The following is a 20383-nucleotide window of genomic DNA, read 5'->3' as shown; positions in this document are numbered from 1 at the left end:
ACATCTTGGGCACAGCATGGTGACAGGCTGTGGAGGTTCAAGGTGAGATCATTCACAGTGCGTGTCCATGAGTGTGTGTGTGTGTGTGTGTGTGTGTGTATCGCCTGCATTAGGGACCATGGACATTAGTGTCTACAGGCAAATTCCTCTGTGAGACAGTGACATTTAGTTTCCAGGTCACTATGGCAGTCCTGTGGCTCGAGGGAATAAGGTGCAACCACCACGCTGCCATGGTGATGCAGCCTAAGGAGAGGGGACACAGAGCTGGAGGGGACACTGGAGCAGTCCAATATCATCTGTCTCGTCTATGACTCACTGGGTCATGAAAATGTTTTACAATATTCTTGCACATTTTTTTCTTATTCTATGTAGCTGCCAGATATTAGCACTGTTTGTCTGAAAAGTAAAGCATATACCAAACTGATGTTCTTCAGCAAGTGACTTAAACACACATTTTTTAAAAAAACAGTGCTGAAAATAAAGTTTGAATTAAATCCACAAGAGTTAACTTTCCAAAGCAGAGCAGCTGCAAGTACCATGCACTGTGCATACAATGGTTTTAGATGTTACAACGCAGGTAAAGATAGTGAAAATCCTTACAGAAGATGGCAGACATTTTTCTCCAGACACAAACAAATTTATTGCAAACTTTTCCTCTATACTTAAGTGGTGCTCCAACTTTTATGCTGGTGCTCCTAAAATTTTCAGTAGGATCCACAGATGCTACTGGCGGAAGTTAGTCTGGAACCCTGCTCTAGTGCCACTTTTTTAGTAGTAGTAGAGGTATTATTATCCAGAGAAATAGTTTGCTGCTTTGGAAAATACACTTATTCACTTTCTTGGCAATAGAAGATCCATACCACTCCGCCTTCTGTGCATTAAATATGAAACTAGATAAGAAAGTTAGCTTAGTTAAAAGAGCTTGTATCAGGACAAACAGCTAGCCTGGTGCTGTTGAAAGGCTTTACAAAGTCCAGCTGCTAGCATAAATGTCCAAAAATGGACAGATGTCTCACATCTCATTTCTTTCTCTTAAACACATACATAAGCAGCCAAACGAACTGCCTGATTTTGACCTGGGGGGCTCAGATAGTGTGTCAACACATTTAAAGGTTGAGCAGTTACATCTCAAAATACTACTTGAAATCCAGCGTAATCTGTCTGTCAACACAGCAAAGATTGCTTCATTAGCCCCAAAATGTCTAACTAATTTCTAGTGTTGATATCAGTAAGAATTTTCAGTTAAGGCCAAATAGGGATTTCATGGGAAGGTGAGGAAAATGAGTATTTACTTTGTAGTGAATTGATAAGAAATGAATACAAGCTGTTTAACACAACCGGACTGTCTGTGTAGGTGTATGTGTAATGATGCTCACCTTGCCAATAACAGGGATGTCCACAGATCCCCAGGTGTCCGCCCCCCAGTGCACCATCCCTGATGCAAAGTCTGCAGTCACTATTCCTAGGACTGGCGGACACAGATACAGAGGAGAAAAAAAAGAAATAACATATGCTGTTATTAGATGTGTAGGCAACACACAAAAACACAATTTTATAAAAGAGCTACAAAAACCTCATGTGGACTAGAACAATGATGAGTGACTGTACATGAACATTTCTAAAAAAAAAAAAATCTTTATGTGACTAACTAATGATAACTGTGATCTGTAGTTTTAAAGTGGTATCTTTACAGAAAGAAGCTTTATCTTAGCTCTGTCATTTTTCTACCATCGCTGTCTCTCTGGCTGCCAGCTCACCGATGCCGAGGACGATCTTGTAGATGTGAACGGTGGAGAAGTGCAGAAGGAGGAAGGAGAAGTTGATGATGAAAAGGAAGAGGCACAGAATCACACACACCCACTCCTGGAGCCGCTTACCTGAAGAAGAAAAAGGACACAATCAACAAGAAAAACTCATAAAACTTATCTTAGCATCATCAATAACAGATTATATATAGGTTATTACTGAGGAGAGGAGAGGAGAGGAGAGGAGAGGATGAGAGTGAAAACAATGAGAAGTTGAGGGTGTTCAGCCCTGATGTGTTGTATTAATGAACTGGGTGAGGTCCCTGCAACCAGAGGGAGAACAAGTCACTCCTTACCAAAGGTCAAAGGACCATTCAAACACAATGACTGTATGTGTGTGTGTATCCAGGGTGTTAATATGTAATCAGTCAGATGAAGACAAGTGTACTCCAGGCTGCAGGGTCACGACCTCTCATATGTGAAACACCAACGCTGATGCAGCACCAAACCCACACGGGCACACATAGGCTGTTTCAGGTGGGAGGTAGACCTCTGCAGGGACAAGACCAAACTCATAGGTCAGCAGTATTAACTGAAGGACAGAGGGAGATAGACTAACTAAAACTACTCATACTCTAAACTCACACATCAGCAATATTAAGAGAGAGAGATGGGAGGGTCAAACTCAAAACCCCTCAGCCACACAGCCCTGAAGATTAGAGATAGTGAATTATTGAACCCCACGCCCGCCACACACACACACACACACATCGCTGATCTATAACTCATCAAATATCGCAGAGCACTATATCCTGCAGGGTTTTCTATTACTTTCCTGATGTCTTTAGTCTTCAGTGAGCTTGCATTTCTTTGACTTGCCCCATTGTTTCCCTCTTCCCTTTGTTCTGATTTGTCTGATCTGCCAGCACAAGCAGGAAATGTGTATCAGTGTATCTTACCAACTTACAGAAATAGACTATAAAACCCACAAATATAAACCATTGTTCTGTTTTTAAGTCACATTCTTTTCTTCTTTACCTTTCATTCCCCCACCTCCTTCTACCCTTCTCCTAATCCTACTTTCTTTGCCAGTCTAATGTGCTTTTAAAACATTAATGTGTTCAGATCCTAATGTATCACATAGCATTAGCAGCCTATAAGAAATTCATGACAGTTTTTTTAATAAAGCACACAGGTCTGGGAGTGTGTGCGCCTATAGGCTTGTGTGACTATGAATATGCTATCAGCCTCTCATAAGCTATGGGCTGAAGTGGTCACAGGAGATTTTAAATATGTGATTATGGATATTTCACGAATCATCAAATGTGACCCTTCACCTTCTAAAAATAGACAGTATCAAAGTTAAGAAGAGACAGATAATTCAGGAGTAGACTGAAGTTCAGCTCCTACTAAGTCTGACTTCTCAAAGATGTTTTGAAAAACTAGCGTTTCTGCTATTGACAAAGTTTAAAGGAACAGTTAAACATTTCGGGAGTACTGCTTTTCGCTTTCTTGACTGATACCCCTTCTCGTGTTTGTATGGTTAGTATAAAGTTACAACCAGCAGCTGGAAGTCACTGCACCTGACCAACCAGTAGTACTAGCCAGGCTAGTTGTTTCCCCTTGTTCCCAATCTTTGTGCTAAGCTAAGCTAACAGAGACCTGACAGTAGATTCATATTTACCATACAGATATAAGAATGGTATCAATTTCCTCCTCTAACTTTTCCACAAAACCATTGCCTGACTAATTACACCTATTTTACCATTAATTGTCTGCCAATGAGTCAAAGTGTACCAACACAGGTTATATAATAGAAATATGCACTATGTGTGTATATGTTGAGGACGTAACCCATGTGTAATCAGCACTATATCTGATCCACAAACATTTTAAGAACATCTGTTACTGATGCAGAGTATGAGTCGTGCATGCCTGAGCACATAAGGCCACTGAACAGACGGAGTGAAAATGTAGCAAAAAGGAAGATTTACAAGACAGAAATCTGCCTTGCTTCAAACAGACTGAATAGAGACACAAGGAATACTTTGTCCAAACAGCTGCTCTGAAACCTACAATCGTCCTAATTTGCAGCATGTTGTACATGAGCATTGTGAAAATGCTACAAGAACGCATCCTAACACATATGTAAATTATATGTTAATTGATTGTTCATAACCTTAAATCCCTCATTCCCTCATTCCAGGGACAAATTCAGCCCATTCATGGATCCTGTTCACAGGACAGCATTGAGCACAGGCCTGAAATCTACTGTCAGTGCCACTGTGAATCATTTTATGGCCAAATCAACCAGTTTGAAGCCTGTTTGATGCAGTCCAGTGAAGACACTGTTTGAATTAAAAATAATTTCATTTGTACAGAATATATATCATTCTATTTTAAGTTGCCTACAAGATGTATGACTATGACAATTAGATATTTGCAACATTAAAAGGAAGCTGATGTAATTTAAAAATAGAATGATTACTCCTCTGTGACTGCAACACTCAGACACATGAGAGCTGGCTGTTGAATACAATGGCAACAGACAAGTTTGCAGCAAAATACTCCTGGAGAATGACCTGCTCCCTCTCAGGTGTGCAAACTGAAATAGGAAAACTCAATTTGCAAAGAAACCTGGCAATAAACATGTTAGACAACACTCACTAGTTGAAGGTCCCAGTCAGAGAAATGAAAGCCACAGCGAAAAAACAAGGGGGCTTGCAAGAGAGGGAGAGAGGAGTTGCGGTTTGACAGGTGATCCGCCATCACAGTGTTCCTCTGTCGTATGGAAATGCCACAAGTTGTACTCTTCTGCTGAAATGCAAGCTTCTCCCCAATCCATAATTCTACTCAAGGTAACTGTCAGTGGTACAATGTGCATACTGCTACATTAAGCTACATCCTGTTGAATTATGACATGTTTACTGTACAGTACTATGTCCTATACATACAACCAATGTCCAGTGTAATAACGTCATGTGTTTACATCATATAGCCCAGGTAATGTGTTTTCAGTTCACACAGCCTCAGTCCATATTGAGGTTAAGTAGAGCACACTTGTCTCTGTTGTCGCCAAGCTTCATGTGGCACCATTTTCTCCATTCTACCCCAAGGTACACGCATACACACACACACACACACACACACACACACACACACACACACACACACACACACACACACACACCTTAAGGGATCAGTACACCAAAATTCACTCTCTCCAAACTCTCACTGCGTCTGCACCCACTCATACACACACATCAACATACAAGTGACCACTCACACACATACCATGATGCTTTAACTGATGGATTTCTCACATCTCTCTCTATTACACATGCACATCCTCTGACACATACACAAATTCAGACACTCCATCTCCGTCACATACACATACACACACACAGTGCAGGGCCGTGGAGCAGTGGGGCGGCTGTCAGGTGATGTGCGTCAGTCCTTGGATCCTCCGGCTCCCTGGTGAGGGGAAGGAAACTAGGACAGGCCTCTACAGAGCGCAAACACACACACAGAGTCTCACACACACACACACACACATACACATACACATAAGCCCTTGTCCCTCAGGCCATGGCATTGCTGGATATCACACACAGCTAAAGACAGACACACAAAAACAGGCTCTACAAGCATGTATGTATGAATGGACATATGCTACTGTGTTTGAACTCATACACACACATACACACTTTCACCAACCATGAACCATGAATCATTCTACAGTGCACACACGCACACCAGCCCCCTTCATTTGGCATACAAATACCAAAATTAAAGTCGTACACTTAAACACACATAAACACACACACACAATAGCGCGCACACACACCTACACACACTCTTAGGGCCAGAGCAGTGCACTCATTAATATCGTTCTGACAACAACTGGCTCCCTGGCAACCTCTCTGCCATCGCTCACCCAGCAGCACCCCCTGCCTGCAAGCGTGCACGCGGGTGTGCACGGGGATTTAACCTGGGCGGAGTCGGGGGAGGGGAACGAGGGGTGCTAATAGGCTGAAATTAATCAACGCCGGCTGATTCGCTGTCTGGGGAATGAGTGGCGGGCAGCAGGCAGGCAGGCAACACATCCTGAATACTAATGGCCTAATGGATAATGGAGAGGGGAGACAGAAAGTAGACCCCATTACCTATCTCTGCTGTTTGTCAGGTAACAAGGAAATAGGGTGTGAGGGACTGAATCATGCTTAAAAAGGTGGGGGTGGGGGGTTCTAACTTATATTAACAGCAAATAGACAAATACGCCTAAAGATGGTAACAGTTACACTTCTCTTCAGAGCAGTTTTTGCTGCTCCCCATTACAAAAATATTAAGAAAAAAATTTGCGGTGCTGGCAAAAGACAGATTGGAAAGAGTTATAAGTATGATTCCTGTTAATAAAAAAAACAAAAAAGGGTCAAGCCTTCTCCACATTAAGCCAGCTAAATCTGAAACCACATCTGTTCCTCCCTCTACGTTTTGGCCTTTCATGCACAACAAGCTTGAGCGAGAAGAGGTTTAACAATTTCTTTACAATCTGGCATTTCAGTGGGGACTTGAAAAAATCATTTTTTCATCAACCTTGTTAACGGACATGCTGTGTGTAAAGCAGCATAACAGGCAGCCAATCAGGAACTTGTTTGACACAGAGCCATTGATTTGCTCAGGGTCAAAGTGGGTGTACAGTGGTCAGTGGGTAAAACCTGAGAGAGAGGTCAACAGCGATGACTGTGGAGACCCAAGGAGGAGTCCAATATAAATTTAGAACAGTTTGTCAGTTTTCTCCTGACAGGTTTGAAGTGTAAGAGGCTCAGCTGGGAAAAGATGATGTCACATGCCCCTGTGCACCAATCAGAAGGTTGCAATATTTGAATCAGAATCTGAGGACAGTTGTTGGCTGTTTCCTTGTGTGGTTAGGCTGATCAAACTACACCCATTAAGTGCTGATGAAGCAGATTAGCTATATTGTTAAGTATTAAACTCGTAAAATTAAAATGATGTAAAACTAAAAGGACTTTTTTTTCAAAACTTCACATTGATTTTTGCTTATTAAATATTTAATATAAAGTTTTACACCAACACACCAGCGTGTAAAACACCTACATTCATGCAATCCATCAAAATCAGTTCATTCAAACTGCAGTGTTGGCCAATAGCAGGTCATCCTGACAGAGAGAATGTAGCACCAGACCATCCAAGGAGGAAACTACCACAGCAACACTATCTTCTCCTTATTTAAGTGCCTATGTCTGATCCGCGAAAGAGCATGGTTTGTAGACAGGGTACACATTCCTTTTTCAAATACACTGTGTTACTTTACTGTCCTGTTAGTGACCAAGCTAACTTTTATTCCCCTTCAAAGGCCATGGGGGAGTAAAAGACACAGAACAGAGGAAACAGAAAGCTGCCCTAATAGTCATTGTTACTGAATAGTGCATGTTCCCAACTTACCAGCATTATTAGCTACACTAGTTTAGCAGCTACCCCAGTGAGCAGTTCCTGCATCATTGAGCTTCTAGAGCCACATATTTTGTAAATATGCCCACATGAATATCAGTGCCACTGTCTGGTGAGGACGTAGAACTCTATTCTGCAACAAAATGACGGGTACACTGATTTGAGGTGCACTGATCCTTCACTGAGTCTCTACATGTTCTACTATGTACTACAAAGCACATAATCTGTCACCTCTGAGCCATGCCAATGCATACAACTATAAATTGTCACTATGTTTCAACCACCAAGGACATATTCCCATCATAAAGTGGCAGAAAAAGAAAAAAAAATAAAAATTCTGTTACACATACACACAGCGAGCGACAAAACCAAAGGCAAGAACACAAAAACAGCTAACAACAAGTGAGCCAGCCAATCTCGCATTCTGAAAAACCACCTACAGAGCCTTTGACAAAAAGAAACTCACACACTCTGAACAGCAGCCTGACAGCCACTCAAAGGCCAAGTCAGAGCTGCCAAAATGCCTCGACCGCACCTATTCTCGCTTTCTCTTCTCTTTTTTTCCATCACCTATCTGTGATATTTACAAACACTTATTCATACTGATGTATAGATTGCCAACGCATTAGGTACCAAACCACAAAGGGTGATAATGTATGTATGAGCAGCATACAGACAGCTCTGCTGCTCTTTTTATTCTCTGTCTCTTTCTGAGTCCCCTGGTTTGCTCTCAGTAGACTGTCTTCAGATGGGACTTGGGGAGAGAAAGGGAGAGAGAGTGATGTGGGTGGTGAAAGTGGGTCACATGCTCAGAGAGAACGAGAATGAAAGAGGGGGAGACAGAGAGAGATGAGGGAGAGAGACACTGAGAGAGAATGACAGTAAAAAGGAAAGATTGGGTGAGAGAGGGAAGTAGAGAGACACAAAGAGGGTGAGAGACAGAGAGAGAGAGAAGGGAGGTCGAATTCCCTTGTTCAGAAGTGGATCAGTCACAGGCCTCTTTCCTTTCATCTGATCTCAGTGGACCACAGAACCTGGGACACACACACATACACACACACATGCAAAATAATAGTACACAACACAGGGACGCAAGCAAACACACACTCGCCCACACACTCACTGGCACACACATACACACAAAACCAACATCAACGCAAAGTACACATACCACAGATGAAGAAACCGATACACACACACACACACAAGCACAAACACAATATGTATGTCTTTATATGGATGAGTGCACACGCACACACACACACACACACAATCCTGCCAGACAAATGTAATAATCCATTACCCTGTAGATTCAACAGCAACAAAGAAAGGAATGTGGCAAATGAGATTCAATAACGGCATACCGACACAATGGTGCGCACACACGCACAAACACACACACGTAGACAAACAGATGCATATAACCAGGCACAATAACACACACACACACACACACACACACACACACAGACATTTTAACCCACATGAGAGCCAGTGTAAGTAGGCCCTGCTCCAGCCTTCCTCCCCTGCGGAGGTACAAAAAAAGGATGGACAGATCCCATCATGTGTGTGTTCCTTTGTGTGTGACTGTGTGTGTGCTGCATGCCATCCCCTCATCTCCTGGGCTTTCTGCTACCACCATATTCATCTGCGGCCCTCATAAGGATAATTACACACACACAGAAACGCACACTCACACACAGAGCCCATCTCTGAAAATGCCCAGCATTCTCTGCTCCTCTCTTGTGTTGGTCAAGGTCAATGGTAAAATCCTGCCTAGAAGGCTCGCCTAAAGCCATATATGGATGGGGTGTGTGTGTGTGTGTGTATGTCTGTGCCTGAATTTGTGAGTGCATCATTTATGTGTATGTGTACTGTGCCTTATCTTTGTCTGTGAAATCACACAAATTATATTGATCTATTCAGGGAAAATCCATCGCCTATAAAAGCAACCTGTGCCATCTGACTTTTTCCAAGCAAATATTTCTGGTTCAACAAATTTAGCTGAGGAATTAAATGTATGGTTGATAAATCCTCATTATTTACTAATTACTATGAAAACTGAGTCAAATTGCCATGTTTTCCCACAAAAAAAGCACATTCCTTGTCACTTTCTGCAACATTTTAACAGGCTCACCTTATAGAGTCGGCTCATAATGTATTTAATACCATGGCCACTATAAATTCTCTACTCTGACTGGCTGGAGGCTGTGGATTAACTTTAACACCCATGACTCAGGTGTTAGTGTGTAGTTCTAAATCAACATGCCAGTATTAAACTCAAGGTAAAGACAGCAATAGTGAGGCTAAGCTAAAGATCACAGAGCTAATGTTATTTGTGCAGCCAGCGAACAGACACAGGAGGACAGCAAGGACTTTTAAAGTAACGCTAGCTGTGATGAAGCTGGTAGCCTGCAGGTCTGAGGGACAGCTGCAGAGGAAAGCATGGAGTAAACGTGAACAAAACCACACAGAAAACAGTCTCAGGTAAGACACTGAGAGTTAAAGAAATAGTTTGCATGACTGTGTGCGTGTTTGTGCAGGTGTGTACAACAGACGACAGGATGGGGTCAGAGCCTGTGTGTGTGTGAGAGAGAGAGAAAGTGCGACATAACATTATCTCTGCTGGTGGAAAGAGAGGAAAGGATGCACATCTAGATCCCCCTCTCATAGGCTGAGTAAGATTTGAGAGTGATTTGTAAAATAACGTTTTCTCCAATTTCAAAGCTTGTCAGGATTTTAAAACTCCTGGCCCAGCCTCATGAACTTCATCCTACTTAGCTTGATGTTGCTTAGCAACACAACTGGCAGCAATTGTGAGGCTCAAAAACTGTATGATATTTTAACAGATCAAAGTCAGGTATAGATGTTCAAGAACAATTGATAAGTTGATTGTATGTTCTTGGCTTGTGCCCATGATACAGGCAGGATGGCACTCTTCAAGTTGCATGACTGTGGATTAAGTGGAGGCAAAGCAATCAAAATCAAAGAATTGTACAACGTGTTGGCTATTATCCCTTACACGTTTGTCGGATAAGGAAGTTATGCATTTTGGATCTCCTGCAGCACTAACATCAGTTTGTTCGTAATAAACAGAAAAACTGTAGAACTGCTGAACTACAGAAACTGCATCAGCTAAAACTTTCACACAAGAACAGTGCACCTTTGGGATAAACACATTAGAGAACTTAGTAGAACTTTCTCAGAAAAAAGTATTTCTTTTCTTTGCTGTGTTCAAATCATGATGACTCTCTTTGACCAAAAACATTATCTCCTGGATCTCCAGTGTCCCGCTGCAGTGGAAAAAAGTGAAAGCCCAACAAAAGGCTAATGTTAGTGGTAAGAAACATTGTAAAGTTAATAGTAATAAGTTAGGTTTGAGGGAACTAAGAAATGGCAGACTGGTTATTTTACCAAGTGTAAATGACACACGATATGATAAACATTTTATAGGTTGGAAAAATATGGATGAAAAAAAACAATAAACACACACTGAACTTGTAATTTCAATAACAATATTATCACCATAATTTCAATAATGTGTAATATGTCTAAAGCAATAATCTAACAGAACAATCAGTATTGTATTTTCGTATTTCTACATCCTGCACTATATATTAGTCTGTTTTTTATATGTAATGATTATTGCTATTGCTTGCTAATGCTCAGACACACATGTACACATATTATTTTAGTTCTTGGTTAATTCCCTTAGTGTCTACACATCCACAGAATACTGTTCATGGAGTCACTGCGAGAAAAAGCAAAAAAAAATGTTATCTGTGCTTCTCTTTTATTGTTATTATTGTCCTTTAATAACAGACACACACACACACACACACACACACACAAACAAGTGCTTGTAGTAACTGAATGGAGCAGTTTAATGATCTGATTCTGCTGACTCTGCTATAGTACTCCACACTGGCCAAACGCACATTGAGGTCACAAGAGCACACACAGACACACACAGAGGTCAAAGCCAAGTACAGCCTATGTTACTCTCAAGGCCCACCACACATGCTCAAATGGTTTCTGATCCCTGACCTTTCTGACCCTGGGGTCGGCAGTTCAGGGAGTTTGGCACTGTGTGTGTGCGTGTGTGTGAGTGTGTATGAGAGAGAAAGAGACAGGGAGAGAATGTGTCAACTGTCACATATGAGAAGTGAGTAAGTCAAAGCTGAACATCTTCAAAGGACAAATTCAGGTCAGTCAGATTTCAGGGCTGAGACTTGTCACTCTGCAGCACAGAGATGTCTCTGTGAGGAAAAAAAATATTTCTGCAAATCAAGTCTGATCTTTATTTCTTCACCACTGGACACTAATCAGCTGGACTAGTGAAAAGCCAACAGTGCACCATTCCTGGGGCTGACTGAACTATGCATTTGCATTGCAGGGATTTTTGTTCCTGAACACGTTTCCTTGAATAAGTAAACACAAATATTTCTTGATACAGACATAAAGGTGTATGATAGTATTGAGGCGTTATTTACGTTATGTTTTGCAATTTTCCTACAATAATTTGGTGCTCTCTTGGAAAAAGTGTCAAGTACTAAATCAGGTGTAAATTAAGCAATTTCTCCTCCCAAAAATAAAAGTTACATAGTTGATGTTACAAGTACATAACCATGAACTGTGTCTCACTGACATTATCAATGAAATTACTGGTAACAAGATTTGGGTAAATATTCTTAAGGACATAAAAATATCATATATGAATACAGTTTCATGTACAATATTCATTTAATGATGTATATTGTACATGATAGCTCCATCTATTAACCAGATATAATGTTTCTGAGACAGCATACTGTATGATGCTTTGCTACTTTTGTTCACAATTCAACCTACCTAATGACCTTGCCCTGCTTCTGTTGTTATGGTATCAAGGTCACAGCCTTTGGGTACAAAGCTTTTGGCAATCTCAACTCTGGTGGAAAAGAAATGAAAATCAATGACCCAGTGGAGCAAAATTCAGCTGAGACTGACTGGCTGGCTGCATGAATGACTTTAAGAATCAACTATATGCAAAAGAAAGGTTAGGATGAATGCAAGGCTTTATGTTATGTAATATAATACAGAATAAAATATACTTAATCCCAGTATGGCCCACTTGCAGCAATTCTGGCCCTTTCCTAAAGTATATACTCAACTTACAGCTATGATGCTAATTAAGTAGACTGAAATACAGGACATTTATAGCTTACTGATTCTGCGTTTAGAAAAGTCATGTCCTCAGACTTTTGTAAACGCAGAATCTGTGCAATCAATGTGTGAAATTTAGTTTTTCCTAATCATCCTCTGTCAGCTGTTTCACCACTTCCCATAACACATTGAGGTTAAAGTAGTGCCAAAGTGCTCACTGCACCAGTCAGTCAGCTAATCAAACGAACTATATGTGTGTGTGTAGGCAGTAGAGAGTTTTTCAAGAAGCTCCTGTGCTGCAAAATGTCTATATGTGTGTTTAATGGGAGCAGGGTGACATGTGAGGAGTCAGATGAGCTGAACAAGGTTGAAGATCAGTATCGCTATTTAGATCACTCAAAGGCACCGACAACAGATCCTCCAGGGTAACTTGAGATGACACACACATACACACACACACACAGATCCTTGTCTTTGTGTGAACCCATCATTGACGTAATCAATTCCCTAGCCTCTTACCTTAACCTTAACCATCACAACTGAATGATTTCATCTAACCCGAATCCTAAAACCTCATTTTAATCCTCAAAACAACCATTTGAACTTGTGCTGTCCAGCATTTTGTTATACAAACATACATGTTGCTCATGAAGGGAAACGATATGAGATTACATGAGAGGAAAGGAGAGGAGAGGCAGTCAGCAGACCGTGACACTTCAGACATATGGGAGGACCGAAGAGAGACGAGGGGATGAACAGAGTCGAAAAGAGAAATGGAGAGACGCAGAAACAGAGGGGGAGGGAGATGCATCCAGCTGTTTGTCCATCCTAGCTTTGCTGTAATGAGCCCATGTTTGGCTCTATGGAGCATTGCCAACGCCTCATCTAACTTCTCCAAACTCTAACAAGCCAAACTGCTATTTAGATTTACCTCCTACCAGCACTGAACCAGACCCAAACAACTAAGCACATAACAGCGTGGCGCTCCCTTAAATGGACACTTTGACATTTTGAATTTTAGCTGTTTATTTTTCTTTAACAGACACTTGTCAGCATGTGGGAAAGATTTTTGCTTTTAAGTTTTCATAAAATGGCTCGGCAGCATTGTTAGCGTCGCTGAGCATATCTTCCACTTGCAGCCTGCTGTGCTCTTTGGCTGAAATGAGGGAAAGCTTATAAGTCATTTGGAGATTTACCTGGTGGAAACACAGTTTCACTCACAACCATATTCTTCTCTGGGATTACAGCCAGTATACATGTTTTTATAGTGCACTGAAAAAGTCTATCCAGTATGACATTTGACTGTATTGTGGTTGTCCTTCACTGACAGAATTTGGATAATAACAAAACAATAAATAAGCTGTTACTTAAAGTTGACTAGATGAAGATAAAATACTCCATGAGTTATCAGAAACCTCTTTTATTTTTTATTCATTTTTATTTTCAAAAATCTTTTAAAAAGCTAGGATGTATTTTGAAAATAAAAAGTGCTATGTTATTAGAATACCGATTTTCTCCCTGAATTTTAATCCCTGTCTGAGCGACATCTATCCATCACCAAAGCCTAAAAATGATTCCTGTGCAGCATTTCTTTCATAATATTTCTAAAATATCAACTGAGACAGTGACAGTTTTGGCTGTATTTATATAGCCTGTCCAACTTTGGCAGAAGCTGATTCTCAATCAGCTTCATAGCATTTTCAAAGATATGTTTTCAGGGTATTTAAGTAAAGCGATGTTAGAATTCCAAAATAAAAGCACTTTAAATTTTGCCTCTTATTTAACCCATGCATCATGAAAACTACTCGCCTAATCATTAGGAACCATTAGTGCCAGGTTTGGTGTCTTGTTCAAGGACACGTTGATATGTGAACAGGAGGAGCCAGGGAATCAAACCAACAACCCTGCTTTTAACAGACAACCTGCTCTGCCTTCACAGCACCATTTTCTAAAATTCTCAAATATGGACATCGATATCAGCCAAGCTTAGTTTTTTTTCATGTGAATTCACCAAGAATTACATTTGTCTATATACTGTCCTAAATGTGGGGCAAATGTTGAAGGATCATGAGTCACTAAACACTTGTTACACCCTCAACTAGGGTTGCAAAATTCTAAATTGCAGGTTGGCTTTTAACAGAGAACTTAAATGTAGTTGGAAAAAACATACTGCAACATTATCTTGGTTAAAACAACCAGATTTAATGCAAATTCAGCTGAATTTCTACACTGCACTGTGCATTTCCATATGTTTAACAGAAATATGCTGCCCCTTTGCAACCCTACCCTCAACCCTTCCCTTCAAGTAGTTACCATTTAACATGATAAAGCTCGGCTAATAGATGCTATAGACACCTTTTCTGAAGAACAAGGTAGTCCCAATAAAAAATGTTTGCAGGGAGGTCTGTGGATCATTCAGAGTAACCAGGACATTGTAGCTGTTTGTTTGGGTTTATTAATATTTGAAAACCTTGACACAAAAACAAAGCCTGCATGGATACCATTTGTTTAATTTGGAGGAACTAACCCTTTAAGAGGAGCTGAGTCACTTTCTTGCTTGTGTCTTTATGATGGCTTTTTAGTGCTTGCACTCCTTAAAGGTTTACTGTTCATTATTCATTGTTGAGCAGACGTGACTGAGTTGATTTGTCTCCTATTTACACATGCCCCATCACTCTCAGTTCACAAGTTCGAAGCATATGGAAACAAGGACATATGTATGATTTGAATAACTTCTTACAGGATAGTGGTTCACCTGGTGAACACACTCCCAGTATAAAGATATGGATTGGTACATTAGTAAGAATGAAAATCAGACAGAAATCCAGAGAGGTTTTAGAAAACATTAAAGTGTGATTTGTCCTTCAGAGTCAACCTGTTCTTATGGTCTTTCTGAAAGCAAGACAGCAGCAGTGCAAACTTAATAAAATAAAAATACTGTCTAAACTACTGTATTTTGCAGTTCCAAATGATCTATGGCCTCCCACTGGTGTCAAAAGGACAATCATGAATAAATCACCATCACTTCAGGTTCAGTGACCGAGTAAAGCTTTAACTAATGATAATATTGTGTAACACTCCAGTTTGGAGTTTAGCAGCAGAGTGTGTGTTGCGTCAGAATTGCTGCCTATATCAAGGCCTTATCTGCGCTATTTTTACCCAGAGTCAGTCTGCTAACTAAGCTCCGTGGCCACTAAGTGACAGGGGATAAAGTGTCAGGACCCCAGATGCATGTGTGATCCTCTTAACCACCAAACAGCACAACAGTCAGCGACAACAGACTGGCAAAGCAAACACGACCCAGGTTCATCACATCACCATCCCTCTTGTGTAGTTTATAATGTGTATAATGTTTTGTGTCTCTTAAAATCCTATCACCTTCATCTTATACATAACACTAATGATGATAATTACACATTTTAAAATGTCTGTATTGATGAACCAAAATAACGTAGTGCTTTTATTTTGGAAACACTGTAATGAGGTTAAAACTGCACAATGACATTTTTTTGGAACCAAAGACAACATGTAATGTGAAGGTTTACTGATGTGATGAACCCATAGAGAATTATTATCCAGCTCTGTGGTTCCTCTCAGCTCTGTGGAGAGTTTTGGCTTTTTTCAGCTCATTTTTTTGGATTTTACAGCTGTTATGATTTAATCTCCCAGCTCTCATCAATCCATATTGTTTTCAGCCACAGCAGGCAGCTGTTCTCAGCTTAAAAGTTCTGAAACAATATACTACCTGTCCAGCTAACAGGTGAAGTTATCATCTCGCTAAATTGGCAACTCCTGTTCATTTCATTCTTCAGATGGTACATCAAGTCTGATTTTTAAAGGTAATACTTCTTCCAGCACATATAACTTGTGTGTTATTTTATTCTGATAGAAGTCACACTTACATTACAACAAAAAAACAACAACAGCGAAAAAAAATTTGAGTGCAGTTAGCCTTCAAGGGATGGTGATTTCTGAACTTAAATTCTTTAGTTGGGTAGTGGAACACCTCCAGATCCTGCTTATTTGGTCATATCTGTGTAAACAGGCAACTATTTGCTAAGACATACACCAAACAAATTTCTTAAGATATAGGTCATTGTTCCAACAAAATGATTTGGCGTGAACAGTTTCTGTTACATCATCAGGAAGTGTGACTTGTTTATGCAGAGTTCTAACTGACTGCCAGTTGCTGGAATGCGTACAGCTAAAGCAAGAAACTACTGGTATTATGGAAACTTAACACTGGCTGACAATGCTGTCAGCAGCCCAGCAGGGGAGACAGTCCGTGGTGCAGTAGGATTTCATAATTTCAAATGCTCATACATGTTCCAGCCATACACTACCTCTGTGAAGAGTTGGTTCTTGACTACTCATTACTGCACAATCAATGCATTCCTTTTCTTGTCATGTTAAATGCACTAAAATCAAGCATGAGCACACTGGTATCACATTTAACTAGCAGATGTATTTTCTGATATTTTCTTTTCTGGCTTCAATAGCAACTCTGCCATCTGAGAAAAGCATTTCATCTTTAACTTGGACTAATTGTACATTTCTGTCAATTTAATGAGCCAGTACTTAAATTATTATTAATTAGTGTTGTGATCTATGAATGAATGAAAAAACACCTCCAGACAAACACAAAGCCTGTTGTTTCTGGTCCAACATCTCTCTTGCTTCCCATCGTCAGTTTGTATCCAGCTTTGATAAAGCTAAATAATTAACTGTGAGCATGTGTGTGTCTGTGTGTGCACCTGCACGTATGCAAGCTGTCTGTTTACAAAGGAGATGGTTATCTCTCTAATGTAATGGCACTGAATAATAGTGTAGATCCAATTCCATTAGTGGCTAAGGTGACTCCTTTACTCACAGCGTCTAAAAATAGGACTACTGGTCTCACCAGCTTCCACTGATATGAAGGTTTTGTTCTGCAAACACACTGAGAGAGGTTAAATGAAAATAAAGTTTTAAAAAGTTTGAAGTCACCGGTCAGGTCATAAGATCCTTTTCGGCTCAGTGGGTCGAGTCGAGGCACGTACACTGCCATGGTCAGTGGTTTGTGAATATGAACTCACTCACAGTGCTGTAAGGGCTTTGGGATTCAAGTGCCAACCTAGTGACACATGTGGTTCCCCCATATGAACTTCACAATAAAGCAGTTCTAGTGGTTCAAACCTTTCTTTTCTCTAATCATCATTCCTATTTTAGGAAGTGTTAACAAGTGGCCAACATGGCTTGACTAGAGGCAATTAAAATGCTCAGTGAAGTGAGAAGAAGGGCAGATGGTCGGGCAAAATGTGGCACAGTCCAGCTTGATGCACAACTGGTAAGACAGGTTTTCCTTGCTAAGGTCTGAGGCACAATGCGCCTTCCATCACCATGCCAAAATCAATGTATCATCAGTGATACATTTTTTTTCTTGTTGCTTACAAATTTGTTTCCTTTTCAACAACTGAATCCATATTTTTTCATACTTGTCAGGTGGGTTTTTTTTATTATCAAGCAAGTGAAGGAGCTTGAATACAGGAAAAAAATCCTGACAAAAGTTGTTATGTTTGGGACAAAAAGATAATGACTAAAACAAACACAAAAGAGGGCAGCAGGAGTAGAGTAGCTGATGGGAAATGTTTAACAAGACCACAATCCACACTATGTGGCCTCAGGGTCATGACACAGAAGCAACACTTTGTTGTGATGGAGGCAGGCAACAATAAAAACCACTGTCATTTTATTAAAGTATTTGTAGCCTCTGCTCCAGTGCTCCTGAAATTTAATCTCTGGGGTCCAGACTGATGCTTATTTTTCATTCTACTGGGCAGTTTTCATTCTAGATGCCTAATCAGAGACTTATTTAGACAGGGACACTAGGTGAATTTAAACAAGCAGCAAAAAAGAAAACCAGCAATACCATGGACCCAAAGGACTGGATCTGAGGATTACTGCTGTAAACTGTGTCACAGACATTGATTTTGTACTAGGACTAAACGCCTATCCAGGCTGAAGGCAACAACTTCACTAGCATCTAGAAAACATACCCATCAGTCCTGTGGGGATAAGGCTTCTGAGGTGTTATGTGTACTTGATTGGGCTTGGCCTTAAAGAACCAACCTATTCTCAGAGACTGATCAATATTGATGCAGCAAATGCCGAAATATCCTGACTTTTAGTGCCTAGCATAGCTCAAGCTTAGTCAAATGACTGAATTCTACATTTCCCATGACACAACCCATGATGCATGGTAGTTTGAACCTCCACCCCCAACTTTAACTTTCTGTGAAAAACATTTTGTCTCCAAGTCCAAGCCAAGATAACCCAGATGACATCATCAGGCTCACATCAACATAACTGTAAACAGGCCTGAACAGCAAAGCCCCTATTTGTCTGGATAACTTTATTTCACAAAGCCTCCTCAACTATGGACAATGGACAGACATCATCGTAATCAGTATTTTTTGGCCATGCATTTATCAGACAGCTGTCAGTACGGAAATGACAGGAATTAAGGTGAGGGAGATGAGGAACAACATGCGACAAAGTTCCCAAGCTGGACACAAATATCACAGTGCATGATCTGTGCCCTCACCTGTAGGCCATGAAGGGGGGCTTGAGATATGGGTTTGTAAGTACAGATTTTTGATGATACTCCTTCTGTTATTTGTAGTAAGGATATTCCTACGCTTCCTGACCACTGCTACAACTGTGTTTCAGCAGTTCAGGCAGTTCCTTACCATCTGGAGCCATGTTGTATTGGACACACCCAGGCCAGATTAGTTTATGCATTTTATCCTTGACTGGACACCACAGGAATACTCACTTTTGCCATATTAAGATTATACTTTGCACAGGGGTGTTCTCAGTTTTGCTGTATGCAGTGCTATATACACCTCAGGAGAAGCTCTAATGTTACAGAGGCCTTGGGTACAATTTACAATGGAGGCCCATTGGAGTTACAGATAAATCAGCTTCTAGCAGTAATAACGGAGTGAAACTGGTGTTAAACACCAGCTTTCAATATTATTTAACCTTATGAAACGACGTGAATACGGTCAAGCAGATAGTAGGAACAAGCTTATCAGTCACTTGCAGACAGAAACTGTCTTCTTGGCTGTGTACAGCAGGCCTTTCACACTTAAATACAATAATTCACAGCAGATTAAATAGCAGGTTGTAGCCTGTTGTACTGCAGCCTTTTAAAGAGCCGCACAGGTTTTCAGGTTTTGCGGTTAGTTGTCATGACTGAGATAATTGCTAAGTTAGCCTTTAGCCTCAGTGTTAGCAGTTTGTCAACAGGAGTGTCTACATCATCATCACCGTCCTTGCTATCATCATTCCTGCGCCTGTCAGCACCGATGTCGCACTGTGGCTTTTAGGCCTCTACTGATGCCATGTCTCATTCTTGGCCCCGTTAACTACAAACCAAGTGAAAGCAGCAACATCACTGACAACGGCAATAAAGGTGTCCTCACCGGGAGAGTAGAGCCTTGCCAGCTGTCGAGCCCCGGCGTGCTGCGGTCCCCAGCGAGGCGCCGCGCTGCGTGCAGCCGCCCCATGCTCATTCCCGTTCGGATCCTCCTCCGCCATGGACCGGTGCCTGATGTCGGTCTCGGAGAGAAGCGACGCCGCCATAACTCCTGTCCGCTGCCCGCCCTGGTGCCCCCGCGTTGGCTTTCAGCTATAAGACATCAATTATAGATCTGTCTCGGTCAATAACTGGTCGGTTTTGTTTGTGTCCCGGTCTCCGGTGGCGGTTGTTGAGGCTGTATGGGGGGAGGGAGGCTGGACCAACTGATGCTAGCTGGGATGTACCGGAGCAGCCCCGTACCACCCGGAAATACACGGACGGAGCTGCGCTGACACACAGACCTATTTTACAGGGTTTAAACCGCAGCCGCTCATGTGATGAGCTGTCACACTTTACAAACGTGGACGAGTAACTTGCACAGTCTCTACATACAGAGTGCGGAAGTTTTTGTACTATGGCTTCTATTGTACAGATTTTGACACACAAACTTTATTTC

The 20383-nt window shown here is 41.1% G+C and overlaps 1 protein-coding gene across 1 annotated transcript in view; it reads right to left on the bottom strand.

The window, feature by feature from the left end:
- The window catches only part of si:ch211-212o1.2 (uncharacterized protein LOC492735 homolog), a 37253-nt gene extending 16870 nt beyond the window's left edge, over nucleotides 1–20383 (bottom strand). Inside the window, exons 1-3 of the mRNA XM_018703582.2 lie at nucleotides 19832–20383; nucleotides 1758–1877; nucleotides 1377–1468 (exon numbers count right to left, since the gene is read on the bottom strand). Of these exons, the coding sequence (XP_018559098.1) occupies nucleotides 1377–1468; nucleotides 1758–1877; nucleotides 19832–19991 (372 nt within the window). The 5' untranslated portion in view covers nucleotides 19992–20383. The remainder of the gene's footprint in view (nucleotides 1–1376; nucleotides 1469–1757; nucleotides 1878–19831) is intronic.

This window comes from Lates calcarifer, linkage group LG10, assembly GCF_001640805.2.
Source record: "Lates calcarifer isolate ASB-BC8 linkage group LG10, TLL_Latcal_v3, whole genome shotgun sequence".
Taxonomy (NCBI): domain Eukaryota; kingdom Metazoa; phylum Chordata; class Actinopteri; family Centropomidae; genus Lates; species Lates calcarifer.
This window is presented reverse-complemented; position numbering and strand designations above follow the sequence as displayed.